This window comes from Anolis carolinensis, unplaced genomic scaffold (assembly GCF_035594765.1).
Source record: "Anolis carolinensis isolate JA03-04 unplaced genomic scaffold, rAnoCar3.1.pri scaffold_14, whole genome shotgun sequence".
NCBI classification, from domain to species: domain Eukaryota; kingdom Metazoa; phylum Chordata; class Lepidosauria; order Squamata; family Dactyloidae; genus Anolis; species Anolis carolinensis.
Window position 1 is genome coordinate 2,150,820 of NW_026943825.1, and position 23,337 is coordinate 2,174,156.

Genomic DNA, 23,337 nt, shown 5'->3' on the forward strand with positions numbered 1-23,337 from the left:
GGAAGAGACCCCTTGGGCCATTTACAACGTTGTTGTGTCAATAATAATAATAATAATAATAATAATAATAATAATAATAATAATAATAAGGAAGGTTGGAAGAGACCCTTTGGGCCATTTAGTCCAACCCCCTTCTGCCTCTGTACACCAAAAGCACAAGCAAAATATCCCTGATAGATGGCCACCCAGCCTCAATGTTAATAATAATAATAATAATAATAATAATAATAATAATAATAATGAGGGTTGGAAGAGACCCCTTGGGCCATTTACAATGTCGTTGTGTCAATAATAATAATAATAATAATAATAATAATAATAATAATAATAATAATGGATTGGAAGAGACCCCTTGGGCCATTTAGTCCAACCTCCTTCTTCATTTGTGCTGTAGGGGCCGGATAAATGGCTTCGATGGGCCGCATCCGGCCCCCGGGCCTTAGTTTGGGGACCCCTGACTTTGCCGAAAGGAGGGAACTTAAGGCAACTTTTGTAGCCCGAGCCAGTTTCTCCCTGGGTTTCCTTCCTTCTGGAGCTGACATTTTGGGCTTGGAAGGAGAGGCATTGCCTTGGCAGCCCATTTGTAGGGCTGAGTGGACACAAGCAGAGAAAGAAAGAAAGAGCGAAAAAGAGAGGGAGAGATGTTAGTACTCCGGGCATGTCTTGCCGAAATGCAAGCAAAGGCGCCCAAAGAAGCCGAGCGAAATCTGGCACCGAGCAAAGGAAGTGGATGCGAGCCTTGTCCTTTCAGCCCGGCATTCAAAGGCCTCTGTTCTCCCTTGGGTCTCCCATTCAGGACTTCTTCTCTCTCCTTCTTTCCCTTTGTTGCCGGGATCTTGCCTTGGCAGCCTCGGGCATCTCTTGGGTTCTTGGAGACATTCGAAGTTCCCCTTCCCTGGCCTCAGAAGGGGCAGCGAAAGAACGGCCAAGACATCTCTCATTCCTTGCAAAAAGGAACCTTAGACACCAAGGATTCCCAAACTCGGTCAATGGTCAGGGATTATGGGAACTGGAGCCCAAAAGACCTGGAAGGACGAGCATTTGGGAAAGACTGCCTTCTGGAAGGAAAGCCTTGTTGGCATTGAGATGATGGGAGCTGCAGCTTATGACAATCAATACATTTATAGGGTTGCCGTGAGTTTGCTGTCTGGCCATGTTCCAGAAGCATTCTCTCCTGACTTTTTGCCCACATCGATGGCAGGCATCCTCAGAGGTTGTGAGGTTATGACCATGTCCCAGAAGCATTCTCTCCTGACGTTTCACCCACATCTATGGCAGGCATCCTTCGAGGTTGTGGTGGAGGCTCCTTCTTTGGAGGCTTTTAAGCAGAGGCTGGATGGCCATCTGTCGGGGGTGCTTTGAATGCGATTTCCTGCTTCTTAGCGGGGGGTTGGACTGGATGGCCCATGAGGTCTCTTCCAACTCTACTATTCTATGATTCTATGATTTGTGAGGTTATGACCATGTTCTAGAAGCATTCTCTCCTGACGTTTCGCCCACATCTATGGCAGGCATCCTCCGAGGTTGTGAGGTTATGACCATGTTCCAGAAGCATTCTCTTCTGACGTTTCGCCCACATCTATGTTTGAACACTGATCAGTTTGTATTGACAATGCAACAAAGTTCCCAAAGATAACACAAGTCAATAAGTAATTTGCACCCATTCCTTGTGGGGGTCATAAAGTGACATTTGGGGACGAATAAGATAAGATAGCCAAGGGGCAGTGAATGGTGACTCAGAAGTCATTCCTTTATGTTGAAAATGGATGAAATGTCAGCCTTGGATGCAAATTCCACTCCAACCATGAGGTTCATAACGTGAGATTTGGCCACACTCTCCTGGCTTCGCTTTCTCTTTTTCTCCCTCTCATAGGCTGCATCTACACTGCCATATAATCCATATATTTGGGTCGGCTTATACTTGAGTATATACGGTAATGTAAGTTTATTGGTATCTCGGCTTATACTGGAGTCAATGTTTTCCCAGGTTTTTTTGTGGTAAAATTAAGTGCCTCGGCTTATATTTGGGTCGGCTTATACTCGAGCATATACGGTAATGTAATTTTATTGGTATATCGGCTTATGCTGGAGTCAATGTTTTCCCAGGTTTTTTTGTGGTAAAATTAAGTGCCTCGGCTTATATTTGGGTCGGCTTATACTCGAGTATATACGGTAATGTAATTTTATTGGTATCTTGGCTTATACTGGAGTCAATGTTTTCCCAGGTTTTTTTGTGGTAAAATTAAGTGCCTCGGCTTATATTTGGGTCGGCTTATACTCGAGTATATACGGTAATGTAATTTTATTGGTATCTCGGCTTATACTGGAGTCAATGTTTTCCCAGGTTTTTTTGTGGTAAAATTAGGTGCCTCGGCTTATATTTGGGTCGGCTTATACTCGAGTATATACGGTAATGTAATTTTATTGGTATCTCGGCTTATACTGGAGTCAATGTTTTCCCAGGTTTTTTTGTGGTAAAATTAGGTGCCTCGGCTTATATTTGGGTCGGCTTATACTCGAGTATATACGGTAATGTAATTTTATTAGTATCTCGGCTTATACTGGAGTCAATGTTTTCCCAGGTTTTTTTGTGGTAAAATTAGGTGCCTCGGCTTATATTTGGGTCGGCTTATACTCGAGTATATACGGTAATGTAATTTTATTAGTATCTCGGCTTATACTGGAGTCAATGTTTTCCCAGGTTTTTTTGTGGTAAAATTAGGTGCCTCGGCTTATATTTGGGTCGGCTTATACTCGAGTATATACGGTAATGTAATTTTATTAGTATCTCGGCTTATACTGGAGTCAATGTTTTCCCAGGTTTTTTTGTGGTAAAATTAGGTGCCTCGGCTTATATTTGGGTTGGCTTATACTCGAGTATATACGGTACTTTCTTTTGCCCGGACCGAAACACACAGTTAACCTGCATATAAACAAGGAGATGGAACAGTTTCCTAAACCCTGGCTACAACGTGCTTTTCTGACAGCTGGGATGGCAGATTTGGCCAGCTGCAGCCCTGACGTTGTTGCAGGATCTTTGAGGCCCTGGTCAGAGCCGGGAGAACAAGACCACCAGTGCGCAACACCCAAATACACCCATTATGCTAAAATCCAGCCAAACAAGTGACCCAGTAGCTATAGTTCAGCATCACAAAGACCATCTATCCAGCTTTTGTAGGCATAGCAAGAGCCAACAAGGAATCATTTGTGCATAGTACATAAAATAGGAAACAAAATGTATGGAATGAGTGGGACAGTTGATTCCAACCTCTCTTTAGTGCACTTGTGTGACATTTATTATTACTTTTTTTCTTGGAAGGCTTTCATTAAGTTGCTGCGAGTTTTCTGGGCTGTATGTCCATGTTCCGGAAGCATTCTTTCCTAACGTTTCGCCCACATCAATGGCAGGCATCCTCAGAGGTTGTGAGGTCTGTTGGAAACTAGGCAAGTGGGGTTTATATCATCATCATCATTTAATTATTTATTAATCGCCCTCCATCCACGATGCTCTAGGCGATTTACAAGATAAAATTGTAAAGGATAAAAATACATACGTACAAATATTAATAAAATTAACATAGATGAAAAGCTCTAGTAAAGAGCCAGGTCTTGAGTGTGAGGGTCAAAGGCCCTAACTCATGCATGGCTCTCATATATACAGTAGAGTCTCACTTATCCAAGCTAAACGGGCCAGCAGAAGCTTGGATAAGCAAATATCTTGGATATTGGGCTCAGGCTGTGGTGCAGGCTGGAGAGCAGCTGCAATGAATCACTGCAATGAATCACTCTGACCAGGAGGTCATGAGTTCGAGGCCTGCTCGGAGCCTATGTTTGTTTGTCTTTGTTCTATATTAAAAGCCATTGAATGTTTGCCTATATGTGTAATGTGATCCGCCCTGAGTCCCCTTCGGGATGAGAAAGAAGGGCGGAACATTAATGCTGTAAATAAATAATTAATAAATAATAAGGCGGGATTAAGGAAAAGCCTATTCAACATCAAATTAGGTTATGATTTTACAAATTAAGCACCAAAACATCATGTTATACAACAAATTTGACAGAAAAAGTAGTTCAATATGCAGTAGTGTTTTGTTGTAATTACTGTATTTACGAATTTAGCACCAAAATATCACAATATATTGAAAACATTGACTACAAAAATGCGTTGGATAATCGAGAGGCTTGGATAAGCGAGACTCTACTGTATCTGTGGAATAATGTCCACGGTGGAAGAAAGAACTCTTGTCTGTTTGAGGCAAATGGGAATGTTGCAAATTGGCCCCCTTGATCATCACTGAGTAGCCTTGTAGCTTCAAAGCCTGGCTGCTTCCTGCCCGGTGGAATCCTTCGTTGGGAGATGTTAGCTGGCCCTGATTGTTCCCTGTTTCGAATTCCCCTGTTTTCTTAATGTTATTTTTTATTTTCTTTCCTGATTTTAGAGGGTTTTTTTTTAAAAAAAAAATACTAGATTCAGATTTTGTTCATTTTCATGGTTTCCTCCTTTCTGTTGAAGTTGTTATTTTTGTTGAGTTTCTTCAGGTTGTGGCAAGGGATGCGCCACAGTGGATGTCAGAGCTGGAAAGAACTATTTGGACGCAAACAAGAGCATGATCTTTCCATGAAGACAAGACTCCACGGGAGTGACCCTATCGGGGCACCCAGCTGCACAAACAAGGCCGGGCTGGCTCCCTTGATTCCATTCTTGACTCTTTATTTTTGCTAAGGAGGGTGGGAAACAGTCTTCTTCTTGTCTTTCCTTGGATGGAATGACGTTTTGGCATTCCTTTTGGCCCCTACATATCCATACTTTCCTGCCACTTCACCCCATCCAAACCAATCCAAATTGAGTTGCATTGAGTTTCCCAGGCTGTCTGGCCATGTTCCAGAAACATTCCCTCCTGTCGTTTCACCCACATCTATGGCAGGCATCCTCAGAGGCTGTGAGGTCTGTTGGAAACTAGGTAAGTAAGTACCCTGTTTCCCCTAAAATAAGACATCCTCAGAAAATAAGACCTAGTAGTGGTTTTGCTGAATGGCTAAATATAAGGCCTCCCCTGAAAGTAAGACCTAGCAAAGTTTGTGTTTGGAAGCATGCCTGCCAAACAGAACACCGGAGCATGCAGGATCGGTAAATATGTACCATAGAGTGTTGTACATGGAAATATTGGTAGTAACAAGAAATTCTTGATAGGATTCACAGTTCGTCTGGTTATGCTGGTTTGTGATGACAACTACTGTACAGTATATAATAAATGCTCATTTTTTTTGTTCAACAATAAATGTGAATTCTTCTTCATGGAAAAATAAGACATCCCCTGAAAATAAGACCTAGTGCATCTTTGGGAGCAAAAATTAATATAAGACACTGTCTTATTTTCGGGGAAACACGGTAAGTAAGTACTGTATATACTCGAGTATAAGCCTAGTTTTTCAGCCCTTTTTTAGGGCTGAAAAAGCTCCCCTCGGCTTATACTCGAGTGAGGGTCCTGGTTGGCTTCTATTCTGGTCGGCTTATACTTGAGTATATAGGTATTTAGAGTTGGACAGTCTTATCTTATTAAAGTCTTATTATCTTAAATTACAGTTTTATATAAATACAGTAGAGTCTCACTTATCCAAGCTAAACGGGCCAGCAGAAGCTTGGATAAGTAAATATCTTGGATAATGAGGAGGGATTAAGGAAAAGCCTATTAAACATCGAATTAGGTTATGATTTTACAAATTAAGCACCAAAACATCATGTTATACAACAAATTTGAAAGAAAAAGTAGTTCAATATGCAGTAATGTTATGTTGTAATTACTGTATTTACGAATTTAGCACCAAAATATCACAATATATTGAAAACATTGACTACAGAAATGGCTTGGATAATCCAGAAGCTTGGATATGCGAAGCTTGGATAAGTGAGACTCTACTGTAATGCCATTTTATTAGTATCTATTTTTATTTTTGAATTTGACCCATAGCTGCTGCATTTCCCACCCTCGTCTTATACTCGAGTCAATAAGGTTTCCCAGTTTTTGCGGTAAAATTAGGTGCCTCGGCTTATATTCGGGTCAGCTTATACTCGAGTATATACGGTAACTTTATTTTTCTATCTCTCCACCATCTCCCGGCTGTGCCTAAGATGGGACAAAGGCCCGAAAACAATAACCAAAGTACAACAATGAAAACATTACCAAGAGTCAAAACACAATAAAACGATATTATGCAGAACAAGACATTGATCCATAAAAACTCATTTAAAACATAAAACGAGTACCTATTGATCTACTCATGTTTGCATATTTTTGGTTTCTATTCATTCCCTAATGTCCCGACCTATCATTTGTCTTCTACTACCGTGTTTCCCCGAAAATAAGACAGTGTCTTATATTAATTTTTGCTCCCAAAGATGTGCTAGGTCTTATTTTCAGGGGATGTCTTATTTTCCCATGAAGAAGAATTCACATTTATTGTTGAACAAAAAAAAAAAGAACATTTATTGTATACTGCCCAGTAGTTGTCATCACAAACTAGCATAACCAGACAAACTGTTAATCCCATCAAGAATTTCTTGTTACTACCATTATTTCTATTTACAACAATCTATGGTACAACCCTGTTTCCCTGAAAATAAGACATCCCCAGAAAATAAGACCTAGTAGAGGTTTTGCTGAATTGCTAAATATAAGGCCTCCCCTGAAAGTAAGACCTAGCAAAGTTTTGGTTTGGAAGCATGCAGGATCGGTAAATGTACGTACCATAGATTGTTGTACATGGAAATAAAGGTAGTAGCAAGAAATAGTAATAATATAATAATAACTTTATTCTTGTATTCCACCTCCATCTCCCAGAAGGGACTCAGGGCAGCTTACACACGGACAAGCCCAACAACAACATAAATTCACATACAAACAGAAATTTAAAACAGTAATTTAAAAACAGTATAGCAACAAAATATAATACAGAAATTCTTGAAAGGATTCACAGTTTGGTTATGCTGGTTTGTGATGACAACTACTGTACAGTGGATAATAATTTTTCATTTTTAAACAATTCAACCATAAATGTGAATTCTTCTTTGTGGAAAAATAAGACATCCCCTGAAAATAAGACCTAGTGCATCTTTGGGAGCAAAAATTAATATAAGACACTGTCTTATTTTTGGGGAAACAGGGTAGGCAGAGAGCCTTCTCGATTGTAGCCCCTTATTTATGAATGCCTTGCTGGTTGAAATTCGAACTATCCGAGACCTACTTGCCTTTCGGAAAGCCTGTAAAACTTTTCTCTTCCGACAAGCCTTCAAAGGGTGAAAACTTGGGGCTACGCCCGTTCTTATTGTTATCTAAAGCAAACTGTATTGTTTTATCTATTTTGTAAACCGCTCCGAGCCAAATTGGGAGTAGTGGTATACAGTAGAGTCTCACTTATCCAACATAAATGGGCCAGCAGAACATTGGATAAGCGAATATGTTGGATAATAAGGAGGCATTAAGGAAAAGCCTATTAAATACCAAATTAGGTGATGATTTTACAAATTAAGCCCCAAAACATGCGATACAACAAATTTGACAGAAAAAGTAGTTCAATACGCAGCAATGCTATGTAGTAATTACTGTATTTACGAATTTAGCACCAAAATATCACACGATGCATTGAAAACATTGACTACAAAAGTGCGTTGGATATTCCAGAACGTTGGATAAGTGAGACTCTACTGTACCCGAGAACTACAGTAGAGTCTCACTTAACCAACATAAACGGGCCGGCAGAATGTTGGATAAGCGAATATGTTGGATAATAAGGAGGCATTAAGGAAAAGCCTATTAAACATCAAATTAGCTTATGATTTTACAAATGAAGCACTAAAACATCATGTTAGACAACAAATTTGGCAGAAAAAGTAGTTCAATACGCAGTAATGCTATGTAGTAATTACTGTATTTACGAATTTAGCACCAAAATATCATGATATATTGAAAACATTGACTACAAAAATGCGTTCGATAAGCCGGAACGTTGGATAAGCGAGTGTTGGATAAGTGAGACTCTACTGTACTTCGGAAAGCCTGTAAAACTTTTCTCTTCCGACAAGCCTTCGAAGGGTGAAAACTTGGGGCTATGCCCGTTCTTATTGTTATCTAAAGCAAACTGTATTGTCTAATCTATTTTGTAGCCAAATTGGGAGTAGCGGTATATATACGTCCCAATAAATAAATAAATATTCCTGTGCTAGGAGCCCCCGGTGGCGCAGCGTGTCAAAGCGCTGAGCTGCTGAACTGGCATTTTTGCAAGGCTGGAATACTCACCCCTTTCCCCATGTTTGCTGGAACAGGAGATGGAGGGGCAGGAGGGGAAGGGGAAGGGGTGACAAAGAAGAAAGGATGAAGAAGAGGAGGAGATGGAAGAGAGGTGGGAACAAGGCTGGAAAAAAGAATCAGATGGGCCAAGCGGGCATGGGGAAGGCTGGTTCTTTAAATAGCCGGCGGGTCCCCTCTCGGCTCCTTCTCTGGACAGAAGCACTTGTTGAAACTGGATCTTGAGTTGAGAGAGAGAGAGAGAGAGAGACTCCTCCCCCCACCCCCACCCCCACCCCTGGCACCCTCCCCTTTTTCTCATGCTTTCCCAACCTCTCCCCTTACCCAACCCTTGCCAGAGCAGAGCCCACTCTTTCCCTCCTTCACCACCAAGGAATCCACATCTCGGGCCCACATTAGTAGCCACAGTGCCACACTATCACGCCCTCGCCTATCACTGGGAAAATGTGCCCCAAAGCCATTTCTATAGCCTCTGGGGATCTCAAAAAGTACAGAAGACTTTTTTTTGCTCCAAAATGTCCCTCGAAGGTGGCATTTCCATTAGACTGGAGCCCTTTTACACCCCTGGAGGTCAAAACAATGTTTTTGCAAACTTTCCCAAATACCCCTACGTGTCTCTAAGGGCCTCAAACATTGTCCAGGAATAGGTAAAGGTCAAGGTTACATCCAGTCGTGTCCGACTCTGGGGGTTGGTGCTCATCTCCATTTCTAAGCCAAAGAGCCGGCATCGTCCATAGTCACCTCCAAGGTCATGTGGCCACTGGCATGACTGCATGGAGTGCCGTTACCTTCCCACCAGAGCAGTACCTATTGATCTACTCATACTCTGGGGATTGGTGCTCATCTCCATTTCTAAGCCAAAGAGCCGGCATCGTCCATAGACACCTCCAAGGTCATGTGGCCACTGGCATGACTGCATGGAGTGCCGTTACCTTCCCACCAGAGCAGTACCTATTGATCTACTCATACTCTGGGGATTGGTGCTCATCTCCATTTCTAAGCCAAAGAGCCGGCATCGTCCATAGACACCTCCAAGGTCATGTGGCCACTGGCATGACTGCATGGAGTGCCGTTACCTTCCCACCAGAGCAGTACCTATTGATCTACTCATACTCTGGGGATTGGTGCTCATCTCCATTTCTAAGCCAAAGAGCCGGCATCGTCCATAGACACCTCCAAGGTCATGTGGCCACTGGCATGACTGCATGGAGTGCCGTTACCTTCCCACCAGAGCAATACCTATTGATCTACTCACATTATTATTACATTTTATTATGACACAGCAAACAAGATAGATATCCTGGATTTCATATCACAAAATCACAAGTCGAACACTTCCCAAGTGTCTAGGACTGTGTGATGTATTATTATTATTATTATTATTATTATTATTATTATTATTATGACACAGCAAACAAGATAGACATGCTGGATTTCGTATCACAAAATCACAAGTCGAACGCTTCCCAAGTGTCTAGGACTGTGTGATGTATTATTATTATTATTATTATTATTATTATTATTATTATGACACAGCAAACAAGATAGACATGCTGGATTTCGTATCACAAAATCACAAGTCGAACGCTTCCCAAGTGTCTAGGACTGTGTGATGTATTATTATTATTATTATTATTATTATTATTATTATTATTATTATTATGACACAGCAAACAAGATAGACATGCTGGATTTCATATCACAAAATCACAAGTCGAACGCTTCCCAAGTGTCTAGGACTGTGTGATGTATTATTATTATTATTATTATTATGACACAGCAAACAAGATAGACATGCTGGATTTCATATCACAAAATCACAAGTCGAACACTTCCCAAGTGTCTAGGACTGTGTGATGTGTTTTCGGATGATACACGCAGATCCCAGCAGGGTGGCCTTTTGCAGCTGGCAGATCATGATTTTGTCAATGCCTATTGTTTCCAAATGCCGGCTGAGATCTTTTGGCACGGCACCCAGTGTGCCCATCACCACCGGGACCACCTGCACTGGTTTCTGCCAGAGTCTTTGCAGTTCAATCTTGAGGTCCTGAGAGCGGCTGAGTTTTTCCTGTTGTTTTTCGTCAATGCGACTGTCACCTGGGATGGCAACATCAATGATCCAAACCTTTTTCTTTTCCACAACTGTGATGTCTGGTGTGTTGTGTTCCAGAACTTTGTCAGTCTGGATTCGGAAGTCCCACAGTATCTTTGCGTGCTCATTTTCCAAGACTTTTGCAGGTTTGTGATCCCACCAGTTCTTTACTGCTGGGAGGTGGGACTTGAGGCATAAGTTCCAACGGATCATTTGGGCCACATAGTTGTGCCTCTGTTTGTAGTCTGTCTGTGCGATTTTCTTACAGCAGCTAAGGATATGATCCATGGTTTCGTCGGTTTCCTTGCACAGTCTGCATTTTGGGTCATCAGCTGATTTTTCGATCTTGGCCTGAATGGCCTTTGTCCTGATGTCTTGCTCCTGGGCTGCAAGGATCAGGCCTTCCGTCTCCTTCTTCAGGGTCCCATTCGTGAGCCAGAGCCAGGTCTTCTTTTATTATTACTATTATTATTAATTGCCTTTGTCCTGATGTCTTGCTCCTGGGCTGCAAGGATCAGGCCTTCTGCCTCCTTCTTCAGGGTCCCATTTGTGAGCCAGAGCCAGGTCTTTATCAGCTTTTCCTTCAATTTCGTCAAGGAACTTTCCATGCAATGTTTTGTTGTGCCAGCTGTCAGCTCTAGTTTGTAGTGCGGTTTTCTTGTACTGGTTTTTTGTCTGCTGTGCTTTGAGGAGTTTCTGATTTTTGACTTCAATCAATGCAGGTTTATTATTATTATTATTATTATTATTATTATTATTATTATTATTATTATTATTAGGTTTTCCCTGACATTAAGTCTAGTCGTGTCCGACTCTGGGGGTTGGTGCTCATCTCCATTTCTAAGGCAAAGAGCCGGTCTTGTCCATAGACGTCTCCTAGGTCATGTGGCCACTGGCATGACTGCATGAAGCACTGTTACCTTCCTGCCAGAGCAGTACCTATTGATCTACTACATTTGCATGTTTTCGAACTGCTAGGTTGGCAGAAGCTGGAGCTAACAGTGGGTGCTCACTCCATTCCCTGGATTCAAACCTGCCACCTTTTGGTCTGCAAGTTCAGCAGCTCAGCGCTTTAACATGCTGCGCCACCACGGGCTCCTGTAGATAAAGAACAACACTAAAAAAAAGGGAATTCCAGACAGGAAACAATCAGGGCCAGCTAACACCTCCCAATCCCTATGAAAATGAACAAAATCTGGCTACCAGTATTTAAAAAACACTAAAATCAGAACAGTAGATAAATAACACTCAGAAAACAGGGGAATTTCAGATAGCAGACAATCTGGGCCAGCTAACACTTTTCAGTCTGTAAGTTCAGCAGCTCAGAGCTTTAACACACTGTGCCACCGGGGGCTTTTAGTACAGGAATAGAAACCAAAAATATGCAAATATGAGTACACCAATAGGTACCTAGTTTCCAACAGACCTCACAGCCTCTGAGGATGCCTGCCATAGATGTGGGCAAAACGACAGGAGAGAATGCTTCTGGGGCATAGGCCCGGCTGTGGCGCAGGCTGTTGAGCAACCAGCTGCAGCCAACTGCAATGAATCACTCTGACCAGGAGGTCATGAGTTCGAGGCCAGCTCGGAGCCCCGTGTTTGTCTTGGCTTTGTTCTATGTTAAGAACATAGACGACTTAGTCTCCTGTTTTTAATACTGTATCCTGCTTGTTGATTTTAATGATTGTTTTTACTGTTGATGTTTTTTACTGGGATAATTGTTTTATTGCTTTGTTACTGTTGTTTGTTTGTTTTATCGGGCCAGGCCCCATGTAAGCCGCCCCGAGTCCCTTCGGGGAGATGGGGAGGGGTATAAAAAATAAAGTTGTTGTTGTTATTATTATTATTATTATTATTATTATTATTATTATTATTATTAAGGCATTGAATGTTTGCCTCATATGTGTAATGTGATCCGCCCTGAGTCCCCTTTGGGGTGAGAAAGAAGGGCGGAATATAAATACTGTAAATAAATAATACAGCCCGGAAAACTCACTGCAACTCAATCTGGATAGAAGGGGCGATAGAAGAAGTATTTGGGAGGATAGGAGCAAATGACCCCAGCCTGCTTTTCTTGCTTTCTTTTCCCCCGGCCGGGAAACCTCACAGCAACCTATGAAAGCCTTTGACAACACACTGAACTGTTCTACACACTTGTTGACAAGGCAAACAAACCCTCAGCTCAATTCTTTGGAGTGAAATAGTTCCGATGCAAAGTGGAGTTAATGAGTGTTTGAAACACAGTCTTCACCAGGCGTCAGAGGCAATCCTGTTATCCAACTGATAAGAAGAGGCTTCGGAAAATGAGACAACAAGCCGGTATCTCCTTCTTCAGAGGCAAATCCTTGGAGGAAGTGCCTTATCAATTGCACAGAAGAGAGCCAAATAGTTTCCATGTTCCTAGCAATGCAGTAACGTACAACTGTGCAATTCAACGTGGAGTTTACGCTTACAAGGAAAAAGCAGGGAAGCAAAAGAAGAAGAAAATCTAGACTAAAATGCCTCAAACACTCCATGCAAGTGGATAATAGTTTCCTTTTGAGGGTTAAAGGAGGAAAAGAGATGGAAAACCACGTCCTCCTCCTTCCCAGGACTTTTAATGAAAGTCCATCTCCCCCACTGGCCCAGCGGGAATTAGTGCTGGCTTTTGGAGAGCTGGGTTATTTCTTACCGTATATACTCGGGTATAAGCCGACCCGAATATAAGCCGAGGCACCTAATTTTACCACAAAAAACTGGGAAAACATTGACTCCAGTATAAGCCGAGATACCAATAAAATTACATTACGTATATACTCAGGTATAAGCCGACCCGAATATAAGCCGAGGCACCTAATTTTACCACAACAAAACTGGGAAAACATCGACTCCAGTATAAGCCGAGATACCAATAAAATTACATTACCGTATATACTCGAGTATAAGCCGACCCGGATATAAGCCAGGGCGCCTAATTTTACCACAAAAAAACTGGGAAAATATTGACTCCAGTAGAAGCCGAGATACCAATAAAATTACATCAATTGAGGCCTCAGTTGTTTAAATGTTTTTGAATCTTTATATCAAACTGTAATTTAAGATAGGACTGTTGAACTCTGATTAAATCATTATTTTCATCTTCTTCAATGTAAATGCGCTTCTGTATACTTTTAATAATAACAGAGTGAAATAATAAATGTGATAATAATAATAATAATAATAATAATAAATGCAGCAAAATAATAAATGTAATAATAAATAAAGTAAAATAGAGTGAGTCCCCCTGGGGGAGAAGAGCGGTATATAAATTAAATAAGTCAATAAATAAATGTATAATAATAAAAATAGAGTGAAATAAATTTAAAAGTAACAACAATAATAGAGTAAAATAATAAATGTAATAATAATAATTAATAGAGTAAAATCATAAATGTAACAATACCAATAATAATAGAGAAAAATAACAAATATACCATATATACTTGAGTATAAGACGACCTGAATATAAGCCCACCAGGACCCTCACCCGAGTGTAAGCTGAGGAGGGTTTTTTCCAGCCCTAAAAAAGGGCTTATACTCCAGTATATACAGTAAATTAAATTTGAGCTATTTCCTTCCCTCCCTCTTTGTTTCAAGAACAAAGGAAGAAGAGAAGCTGGAGTATTTTAGCATCATTGGGTACGGCATGAGTTGAGACTTGCCAAATTGGGTATGACGTTGGCTTGAGAGAACTGGTCCCAGTTTGTGACCATAGCATTGGAAATTGGGTGTGTGGATAAGCCATTGGGGTGCCGGTTTAGCTGAGCCATTCAGCAGAGGAGCTTTGCTGAGTGATCCTCAGGAGCTCACTCACTCAGTTTCCCATCCCCCGGGGGCCTGTCCGCACTGACCTGCAAAGCATGAAGTTAGGAAGGACGTGTAAACAGAGACTGGCTAATTTTAGAGGCCTTTGCAATTCATCCTTGCTCTTTCGTGATGCAAGCAGAGGGAAACGGGGCTGCATCTCCCTGCCCCAAGGACACAAACACAAGGCCACCGTCATGATGCTTCTCTGTGCCCAGTTTGGTCCCAGTCTCTTGTTGGTGGGGCCACAATGTCTCCGGATGTAGGTGAACTACAACTCCCAGGAATGAACACCAGTTCCCTCAAACCCCTCCAGTATTTTCAGTTGGTCATGGGGGTTCTGTGTGCCACCGTATATACTCGAGTATATGACGCTGAACTACAACTTCCATCATGTTGAGTCAGCCCCCCAAACCTTTCCAGGATGTTCAGTTGCTCATCAATTCCTCTCTGGGTGGTTGTATGTTTTCCGGGCTGTATGGCCATGTTCCAGAAGCATTCTCTCCTGACGTTTCACCCACATCTATGGCAGGCATCCTCAGAGGTTCTGAGGTCTGTTGGAAGCTAGGTAAGTGGGGTTTATATATCTGTGGAAAGTCCAGGGTGGGAGAAAGAGCTCTTGTCCGTTTGAGACTAGTGTGAATGTTACAACTGGGCAGCTTGATTAGCATTGAATGGCCTTGCAGCTTCAAAGCCTGGCTGCTTCCTCCCTGGGGGCATCCTTGGTTGGGAGGTGTTAGCTGGCCCTGATTGTTTCCTATCTGGATTTCCCCTGTTTTCAGAGTGTTGTTCTTTATTTAGGCTTTTCCTTAATCCCTCCTTATTATCCAACATTTTTGCTTATCTGATGTTTTATTTTTCAGTGATTTTTTTTGGGGGGGGGGCAGAATTCTGTTCGCCTACACTTGAAAATTACCTTGGGCCAGTCCTGGTTGAAGCTCTAGCTGTTGGTGTAAGTGGGAGTCTGTCTGTGAAAGTGGGCACCTTAGCCACATACACACATACAGATTTTGACTTTTATTATGTTTATAGATTTTGTGTCTAGATAGATCACATGCAAACATTGCTTGGCTCCCAGAGTTCATCTGTGAACTGTTGGAGGGCATGCCCTGAATACATCCATTTCTTACTGATTTTGGATGTGTCTAGAGAGATATGCCATCTCGATCACACACAGACATTGCTTGGCTCCCAGAGTTCATCTGTGAACTGTTGAAGGGTATACCTTGAATGCATCTGTTTCTTTGTAAACTAAGCAGGGCCGGTCCTGGATGGTTGTTGGATGACAGATCCCGGAGACAGGCATCTCCAGCTCAGGCGAAATGACCGATCACGGTTGGCGAGACTGGCTCGGCCAGGGACTGTTTCCGTTGGCCTTTCTAGTTCTTGCCCTGTCCTCAACTCCCCGCTTTGGGCCCACTCTGCTTTTTCCACTTTGGCCACGTGTGGCACCCCCGGGGGCTTTGATCTCAGCCGGCGCAATCCGATCGCATCAGCCACCCGCTCTTGCCCCCGGATTCCTGTTTGTGGCTATAATTGGGCCCACGCTGAGCTCCTGGCAGCCGGGGCCAAAGAGAATGTGGGCTTTGCGCAACAACAACTCGCTTTTGCAAGGCTTTTTTATCACCCCCCCCCCCCCCTTCCCACCGCCTTGCTGACACGGCAGGTCTTTGCAACCCTTTGCATCTCCTTGGTTCGTTCCCTGGAACCCTGATGGGCCGGACTCCAGCCGATGTCCAGCACTCGACGTACAGTCAGCAGGTTCGTCCGTGGCCAACTTTGGCAGAGTCCCTATGGGGTGGAAAGCAGGCACAATGGGAAATGCAACTGCAGAGACGGCTACACATTGACTTTCCACTCTCTTTAAGCCAGGGAAATTCCATATCATGAAGTCAGCCATCCTTAACAGCGCTGTTAAGGCCACAGGTCAAAATGCTCACCCTACGTGGCGTACATCCATGTGATTGGTCCAAGCAAGGATTAGTGCACCGCTGCGCAATGATTTGAACCCTTGTTTCCTGTGTGTGTGTGTGTGTGTGTGTGTGTGTGTATATATATATATATATATATATATATATATATACACTAGTTTTGTCCGGCCACACGTTGCTGTGGCTTATGGTTTCAGAGTGTTGCTCTTTATTTACTGTCCTGATTTTAGAGATTATATTGTTCTGTATTATTATATCACAGTAATTATTACATATTATATTTATAATCTTATATAATCTGCTTAGAACAGCTGTATAAAATGCACACTGAAGTGGATTATATGGCCGTGTGGAGTCCAGATAATCCAGTGCAAAGCAGATAATATAAGATTATAAATGGGTTATATAGCTGTGTGATAGGGCCTTGAGTCTGCACTGCCATATAACCGGTTCAAATCAGATAATCTGTATTTTATAGGGAGTGGGAAAGAGACCTAAGTGAGGCCTAACTCTGCCTGTCCCCTGGGCTGAGTGGGTTGCTAGGAGACAAGTGGGCGGAGCTTAGCCTTCTAACTGGCATCAATTGGATAAAAACAATTATTCCTCTCCCTCTAATTAGGACTTTATTTCTCTTTTCTTTTTGTTGTATGAACGTAGAGGCATGGATGAGGGGTTGTGCTGCCAAGTTTAGTGTTTCTGGGATGTGTAGTTTTGTTGTTTTGTCCTAGGCCGAAATTTCATTACCCTTTTATATAGATTTATATAGATATAGATATAGATATGCACACGAGGATTGTCCAGAAAGTAGATTACGTTTTGGAATTAAAAATGAACAAAGTATAGGAGAAAACATTTACCATATGCAGTTGAAAGCCACACCCAAATACCACTTCTCAACATAGTCGCCATTCAAATCTAGGCACTTCTCATAGTGATGAATGAGCTTGGCAACTCCTTCTCCACAAAACTCTGCCGCTTGCGTCCTCAAAAAGTATAGGAGAAAACATTTACCATTTGCAGTTGAAAGCCACACCCAAATACCACTTCTCAACATAGTCGCCATTCAAATCTAGGCACTTCTCATAGCGATGAATGAGCTTTGCAACTCCTTCCCCACAAAACTCTGCCGCTTGCGTCCTCAACACAGCGTTTTGGCGATGATGCGCAGCTGCGGGTAAGGGTGACTGGCTGGTTTTTACTGTAATTACTGTATTTACGAATTTAGCACCAAAATATCACGATATATTGAAAACATTGACTACAAAAATGTGTTGGATAATCCAGAAAGTTGGATAAGCGAGTGTTTTGTAAAGTGGAGAAGAAGAGAGAGAGTGGGGAAGAGAGGAGGGCAGGACTTGCCAGTCAATGTTTTCAATATACAGTAGAGTCTCGTTTATCCAACGTAAACGGGCCGGCAGAACATTGGATAAGCGAATATGTTGGATAATAAGGAGAGATTAAGGAAAAGCCTATTAAACATTACATTAGTTTATGATTTTACAAATTAAGCACCAAAACATCATGTTAGACAACAAATTTGACAGAAAAAGTAGTTCAATACACAGTAATGCTATGTGATGTAGTAATTACTGTATTTACAAATATAGCACCAAAATATCACGATGTTTTGAAAACATTGACTACAAAAATGTGTTGGATAATCCAGAACGTTGGATAAGCGAGTGTTGGATAAGTGAGACTCTACTGTATCGTGATATTTTGGTGCTAAATTTGTAAATACAGTAATTACAACATTAACATGACTGTGTATTGAACTGCTTTTTCTGTCAAACTTGTTGTCTAACGTGATGTTTTGGTGCCTAATTTGCAAAATCATAACCTAATTTGATGTTGAATAGGCTTTTCCTTAATGCCTCCTTATTATCCAAGATATTTGCTTATCCTGCCAGGGAAGACAAGGGGCCTTGGCTTTTGCAAAAGAGGAATGTTTGTTTCTCCCCAAACGCTCCATCTGCAAGAAAGGAAACTAGGTCTCCCTCCCTCCTTCGTCCCCTTTCGCCCTCATTACGAAGGGATGAGAAGATTTCTGCCTCAATTGTCATTCAGGGAGGTTTGCTGAAACGGAATTGCGGGAAGGAAGAACTGGAAGGAGAGAGGAGGACACGGACCTGATTTCTGGCCCTGTTGTGGAGGGTGCCAGGAAAAATAAGGATAACAAGAAGGGAGCTCTTTCCCAGCCAAAGCCCTGGAGTTAAGGACAGAATAAAGAGATATTCGGAAGGAGGAGGAGGAGGATAAGGAAAGCCAAAGGCAGCTGGATAAACAGAGGAAAAAGGAAAGCCAAAAAAGCCCCCCCCCTTCACGCCCATGCAACCCAAAATCTTAATACAGTAGAGCAGGGGTCCCCAAACTAAGGCCTGTGGCCCTCCAAGGTCATTTACCTGGCCCCCGCCCTCAGTTTTATAATATAATCTTTTTCTATCATTTTTAATAATATAATATACTAGCTGTGCCCGGCCACGCGTTGCTGTGTCGTTGTCTGGTGGTGTTGATGAGAAATTGTTGAGGTCGTGGTGGTATTGAACGTCTGTTGTATGGTTGTCTTTATGTTTAGTATGCACACTGAAGTGGATTATATAGCAGCGTGGAGTCAAGATAATCCAGTTCAAAGCAGATAATATAAGATTCTAAATGGGTTATATAGCTGTGTGGAAGGGCCTTGAGTCCACACTGCCATATAATCCAGTTAAAATCTGTGGAAGAGGCCTAAGTGAGGCCTAACTGTGCCTGTCCCCTGGGCTGAATAGGTTGCTAGGAGATCAAGTGGGCGGAGCTTAGTCTTCAAACTGGCAGCAATTGGATAAAAACTATTATTCCTCTCCCTGTAATTAGGACTTTTATTTTTCTTTTCTTTTTGTTGTATCAACCTAGAGCTGTGGATGATGGGTTGTGTTGTCAAATTTTGAGGTTGGGGGGCCTGTAGTTTTGTTGTTTTGTCCGCTGCCCTGATGCCATCACTCTTTTATATATATATAGATTGTATTTACATATAATACTGATAATAATATTATGTTATACAATATAATACAAATAATAATACCATATAATAATATTAATTATATGTTATATATTACACATAATATAACAGTATAGTGGTATAGTTTAATATAGTAATATATAATGCTAATATTATGTTATGCTAATAATATAATATATTGTATGTACATACAGCTGCTCTGAGTCCCCTTCAGGGTGAGAAGGGTGGGATATAAATGTAATAAATAAATGTAGTAGATGAATAAATAAATAATTTTAGACTTAGGCTCGCCCAAAGTCTGAAATGACTTGAAGGCACACAACAACAACAACAACAACAACAACAACAATCCTAATTCACTTGACTATCTCATTGGCCAGAAGCAGGCCCACACTTCCCATTGAAATCCTGATAGGTTTATGTTGGTTACAGTTGTTTTCATTTTTAAATATTGTATTGTTCTTTTATTGTTGTTGTTGTTTTGCACTACAAATAAGACATGTGCAGTGTGCACAGGAATTTGTTCGGTTTTTTTTTTCCAAATGATAATTTGGCCCCTCCACAGTCTGAAAGATTGTGGACCGGCCCTCTGCTTTAAAAGTTTGGGGACCCCTGCAGTAGAGTCTCACTTATCCAACATAAACGGTCCGGCAGAATGTTGGATAAGCGAATATGTTGGATATGGTGCATGTATACCCCACCTATCGCTTGGGGAGAGATCCAAGGTGACTTCCAGTGATTTAAAACAAACTTGAACTAAAATCCTATATTTTGAATTTTTTTTAAAAAAGAATGAAATACAGCAGAGTCTCACTTATCCAACATAAACAGGCTGGCAGAACGTTGGATAAGCGAATATCTTGGATAATAAGGAGGGATTAAGGAAAAGCCTATTAAACATCAAATTAGGTTATGATTTTACAAATTAAGCACCAAAACATCATGTGATGCCACAAATTTGACAGAAAAAGTAGTTCCATAGGCAGTATGCTACGTAGTAATTACCGTATTTACGGATTTAGCACCAAAATATCACGATTTCTGGGCTGATTTCTGTGAGTTTTCTGGGCTGTTTGGCCACGTTTCAGAAGCATTCTCTCCTGATGGTTATTGTGTTATTGAAGGCTTTCATGGCTGGAATCACTGGGTTCCTGTGAGTTTTCTGGGCTGTATGGCCACATTCCAGAAGCATATTCTCCTGACAGTTATTGCGTTGTTGAAGGCTTTCATGGTTGGAATCACTGGGTTGCTGTGAGTTTTCTGGGCTGATTTCTGTGAGTTTTCTGGCCTGTATGGCCACGTTCCAGAAGCATTCTCTCTTGATGGTTATTGCGTTGTGGAAGGCTTTCATAGCCAGAATCACTGGGTTGCTGTGTGTTTTCCGGACTGTCTGGCCATGTTGCAGAAGCATTCTCTTCTGACGTTTCACCCACATCTATGGCAAGCATCCTCACAGGTTGTGAGGTCTGTTGGAAACTGCGCAAAAACTAAGCTCACTCCAAATAGCCCATCCAAGCTTGTGCATTTTTGTCTTCTTCTTTTTTTCACTCTTTACTTCTGAATTGCATTCTGATCTCGCTTTTTAAATCTTTGAATTAAAATGGGAGTTATGGGGCTGGCACCTGTCCCAAGTTGAAAGTATGAAGACTTTGCAGCGAATAGACGGAACCTCTCGTAACAACCCAGCTGCAAAGAGTCCCGGGACAAGGGCACTGTCTTTGCAGAGGGTTTGGCTCATTCCTGAATCCCACGCAGAGTGAGAGTGGAATTCAGGAATCCTATGTAGGCCGTTTGCAGATCCCTGAGGATAAAGTCTGCTTTCCCGGCTCCCAGAGTTGGAAGAGACCTCAAGGGCTATCCAGTCCAACCCCATTCTACCATGCAGGAGCACACAATCAAATCCTTCCTGACAGATGGCCATCTAGCCATCTGTCAGCCATCTGGGGCCGGGCTGTGGCGCAGCTGGCTAGTAACCAGCTGCTATAAATCACTACTGACCAAGAGGTCATGAGTTCGAAGCACGGGTTGGGTTAAGCCTCCGACCATTAATAGCCCCGGCTTGCTGTTGACCTATGCAGCCCCGAAAGACAGTTGCACCTGTCAATTAGGGAAATTTAGAGACGCTTTATGCGGGAGGCTAATTTACAACACCATAAAACTGACAGAAATTTGACAGAAAAAGTAGTTCAATATGCAGTAATGCTATGTAGTAATTACTGTATTTACGAATTTAGCATCAAAATATTACGATGTATTGAAAACATTGACTACAAAAATGCGTTGGATAATCCAGAACATTGGATAAGCGAGTGTTGGATAAGTGAGACTCTACTGTAACTAGCTGTGCCCTGCCACGCGTTGCTGTGGCAAAGTGGTGGTGGTATTGGTTAAAAATTGTTGTGTAATTTTTATTTGACATTTGTATTTTTAATTAATTTTATTGTAAGTTATATTTTTATTTATTATATTTTATTATTTTCTTGTATTGTTTTTAGTTATTTTCTGTTATTATAGTATTTTATTGTATTAATTATTTAGTGTTTTTATTATTTTTTATTGGGTTGCTAGGAGACCAAGTTGGAGGAGCTTAGCCTTCTAACTGGCAGCAATTGGATAAAAACAATTATTCCTCTCTCTCTAATTAGGACTTTATTTTTCTTTTCTTTTTGTTGTCTCAACCTAGAGGCGTGGATGATGGGTTGTGTTGTCAAATTTCGAGGTTGGGGGGCCTGTAGTTTTGTTGTTTTGTGGGTTGCCGTGATGCCATCACTCTTTTATATATATAGATAGATGGATAAAAGTAATCTTATGAGGACGCATGGTGGCTGCTGCTAAGATTGCATCCTGCCAGCTGGGCCTTTCCTTCCTCTAAGCACTGCTTCTGCTTTGCACGCAGATGCATTAAACACCAAGAACGCCAGGGTGATGTGCAGGCCATCTTGGGCCCTGCCTTGGGCTGGCAGAAGCAGGCAATCTTGCACGGCACAACAAAAAAAGACTTTAGTTTTACATAGGGATTTGCCCATTACACTGCCTTGAGCAGAGTTTGACATGGGATCCACATCTTGTGTGCTGAGAATCATAAAATCGGGCATGTAGCTGGGGGTGGGGTGGGCTTGCGGGGCTTCAGCCACCCCAAAATTCTCAGGGTGGTCCGCAAGAAGGTCTTACATTTATTATTTAAACTGTTACATTTATTCATATCATGATCTGATCACCATGCTCACTGTATCCCATATGCATGGGGGGTATTGGGATAATGATACAAAAGGTTTGTTAGGGTAAATCCCCTCTCACTCAATCAAAATCTCATCCCTGTCCCCGAATCAAAATCCCACCCACCCCCGAATCAAAATCCCACCCACCCCGAATCAAAATCCCACCCACCCCGAATCAAAATCTCATCCCTGTCCCCGAATCAAAATCCCACCCACCCCCGAATCAAAATCCCACCCACCCCGAATCAAAATCCCACCCACCCCCGAATCAAAATCCCACCCACCCCGAATCAAAATCTCATCCCTGTCCCCGAATCAAAATCCCACCCACCCCGAATCAAAATCTCATCCCTGTCCACGAATCAAAATCCCACCCACCCCGAATCAAAATCTCATCCCTGTCCCCGAATCAAAATCCCACCCACCCCGAATCAAAATCTCATCCCTGTCCCCGAATCAAAATCCCACCCACCCCGAATCAAAATCTCATCCCTGTCCCCGAATCAAAATCCCACCCACCCCGAGTCTTGGATAAGTGAGACTCTACTGTAGAAGAGTGCTACTAATAGTCAAAGGGTGGTGGTATATTAGGGATATCTTGTGGGTGTAAAAAAGTGAAGAAGTTAAATCAGCAAAACAAGCTTATATACAGTAGAGTCTCACTTATCCAACGTAAACAGGCCGGCAGGATGTTGGATAAGCGAATATGTTGGATAAGCGAATATGTTGGATAATAAGGACAGATTAAGGAAAAGCCTATTAAACATCAAATGAGGTTATGATTTTACAAATTAAGCGCCAAAACATCATGTTATACAACAAATTTGACAGAAAAAGTAGTTCAATACGCAGTAATGTTATGTTATAATTACTGTATTTACGAATTTAGCACCAAAATATCGCGATATATTGAAAACATTGACTATAAAAATGCGTTGGATAATCCAGAACGTTGGATAAGCGAGTGTTGGAT

At 41.8% G+C, this 23,337-nt stretch overlaps 1 protein-coding gene across 1 annotated transcript in view; it reads right to left on the bottom strand.

Moving 5' to 3' along the window:
• LOC100554397 (sodium/potassium-transporting ATPase subunit alpha-2) overlaps window positions 1-8,513 on the bottom strand; it is a 47,460-nt gene extending 38,947 nt beyond the window's left edge. The window contains exon 1 of the mRNA XM_062964741.1: window positions 8,295-8,513. Within this exon, the coding sequence (XP_062820811.1) occupies window positions 8,295-8,306 (12 nt within the window). The 5' untranslated portion in view covers window positions 8,307-8,513. The remainder of the gene's footprint in view (window positions 1-8,294) is intronic.
• Between the last annotated feature and the right edge of the window lie 14,824 nt (window positions 8,514-23,337).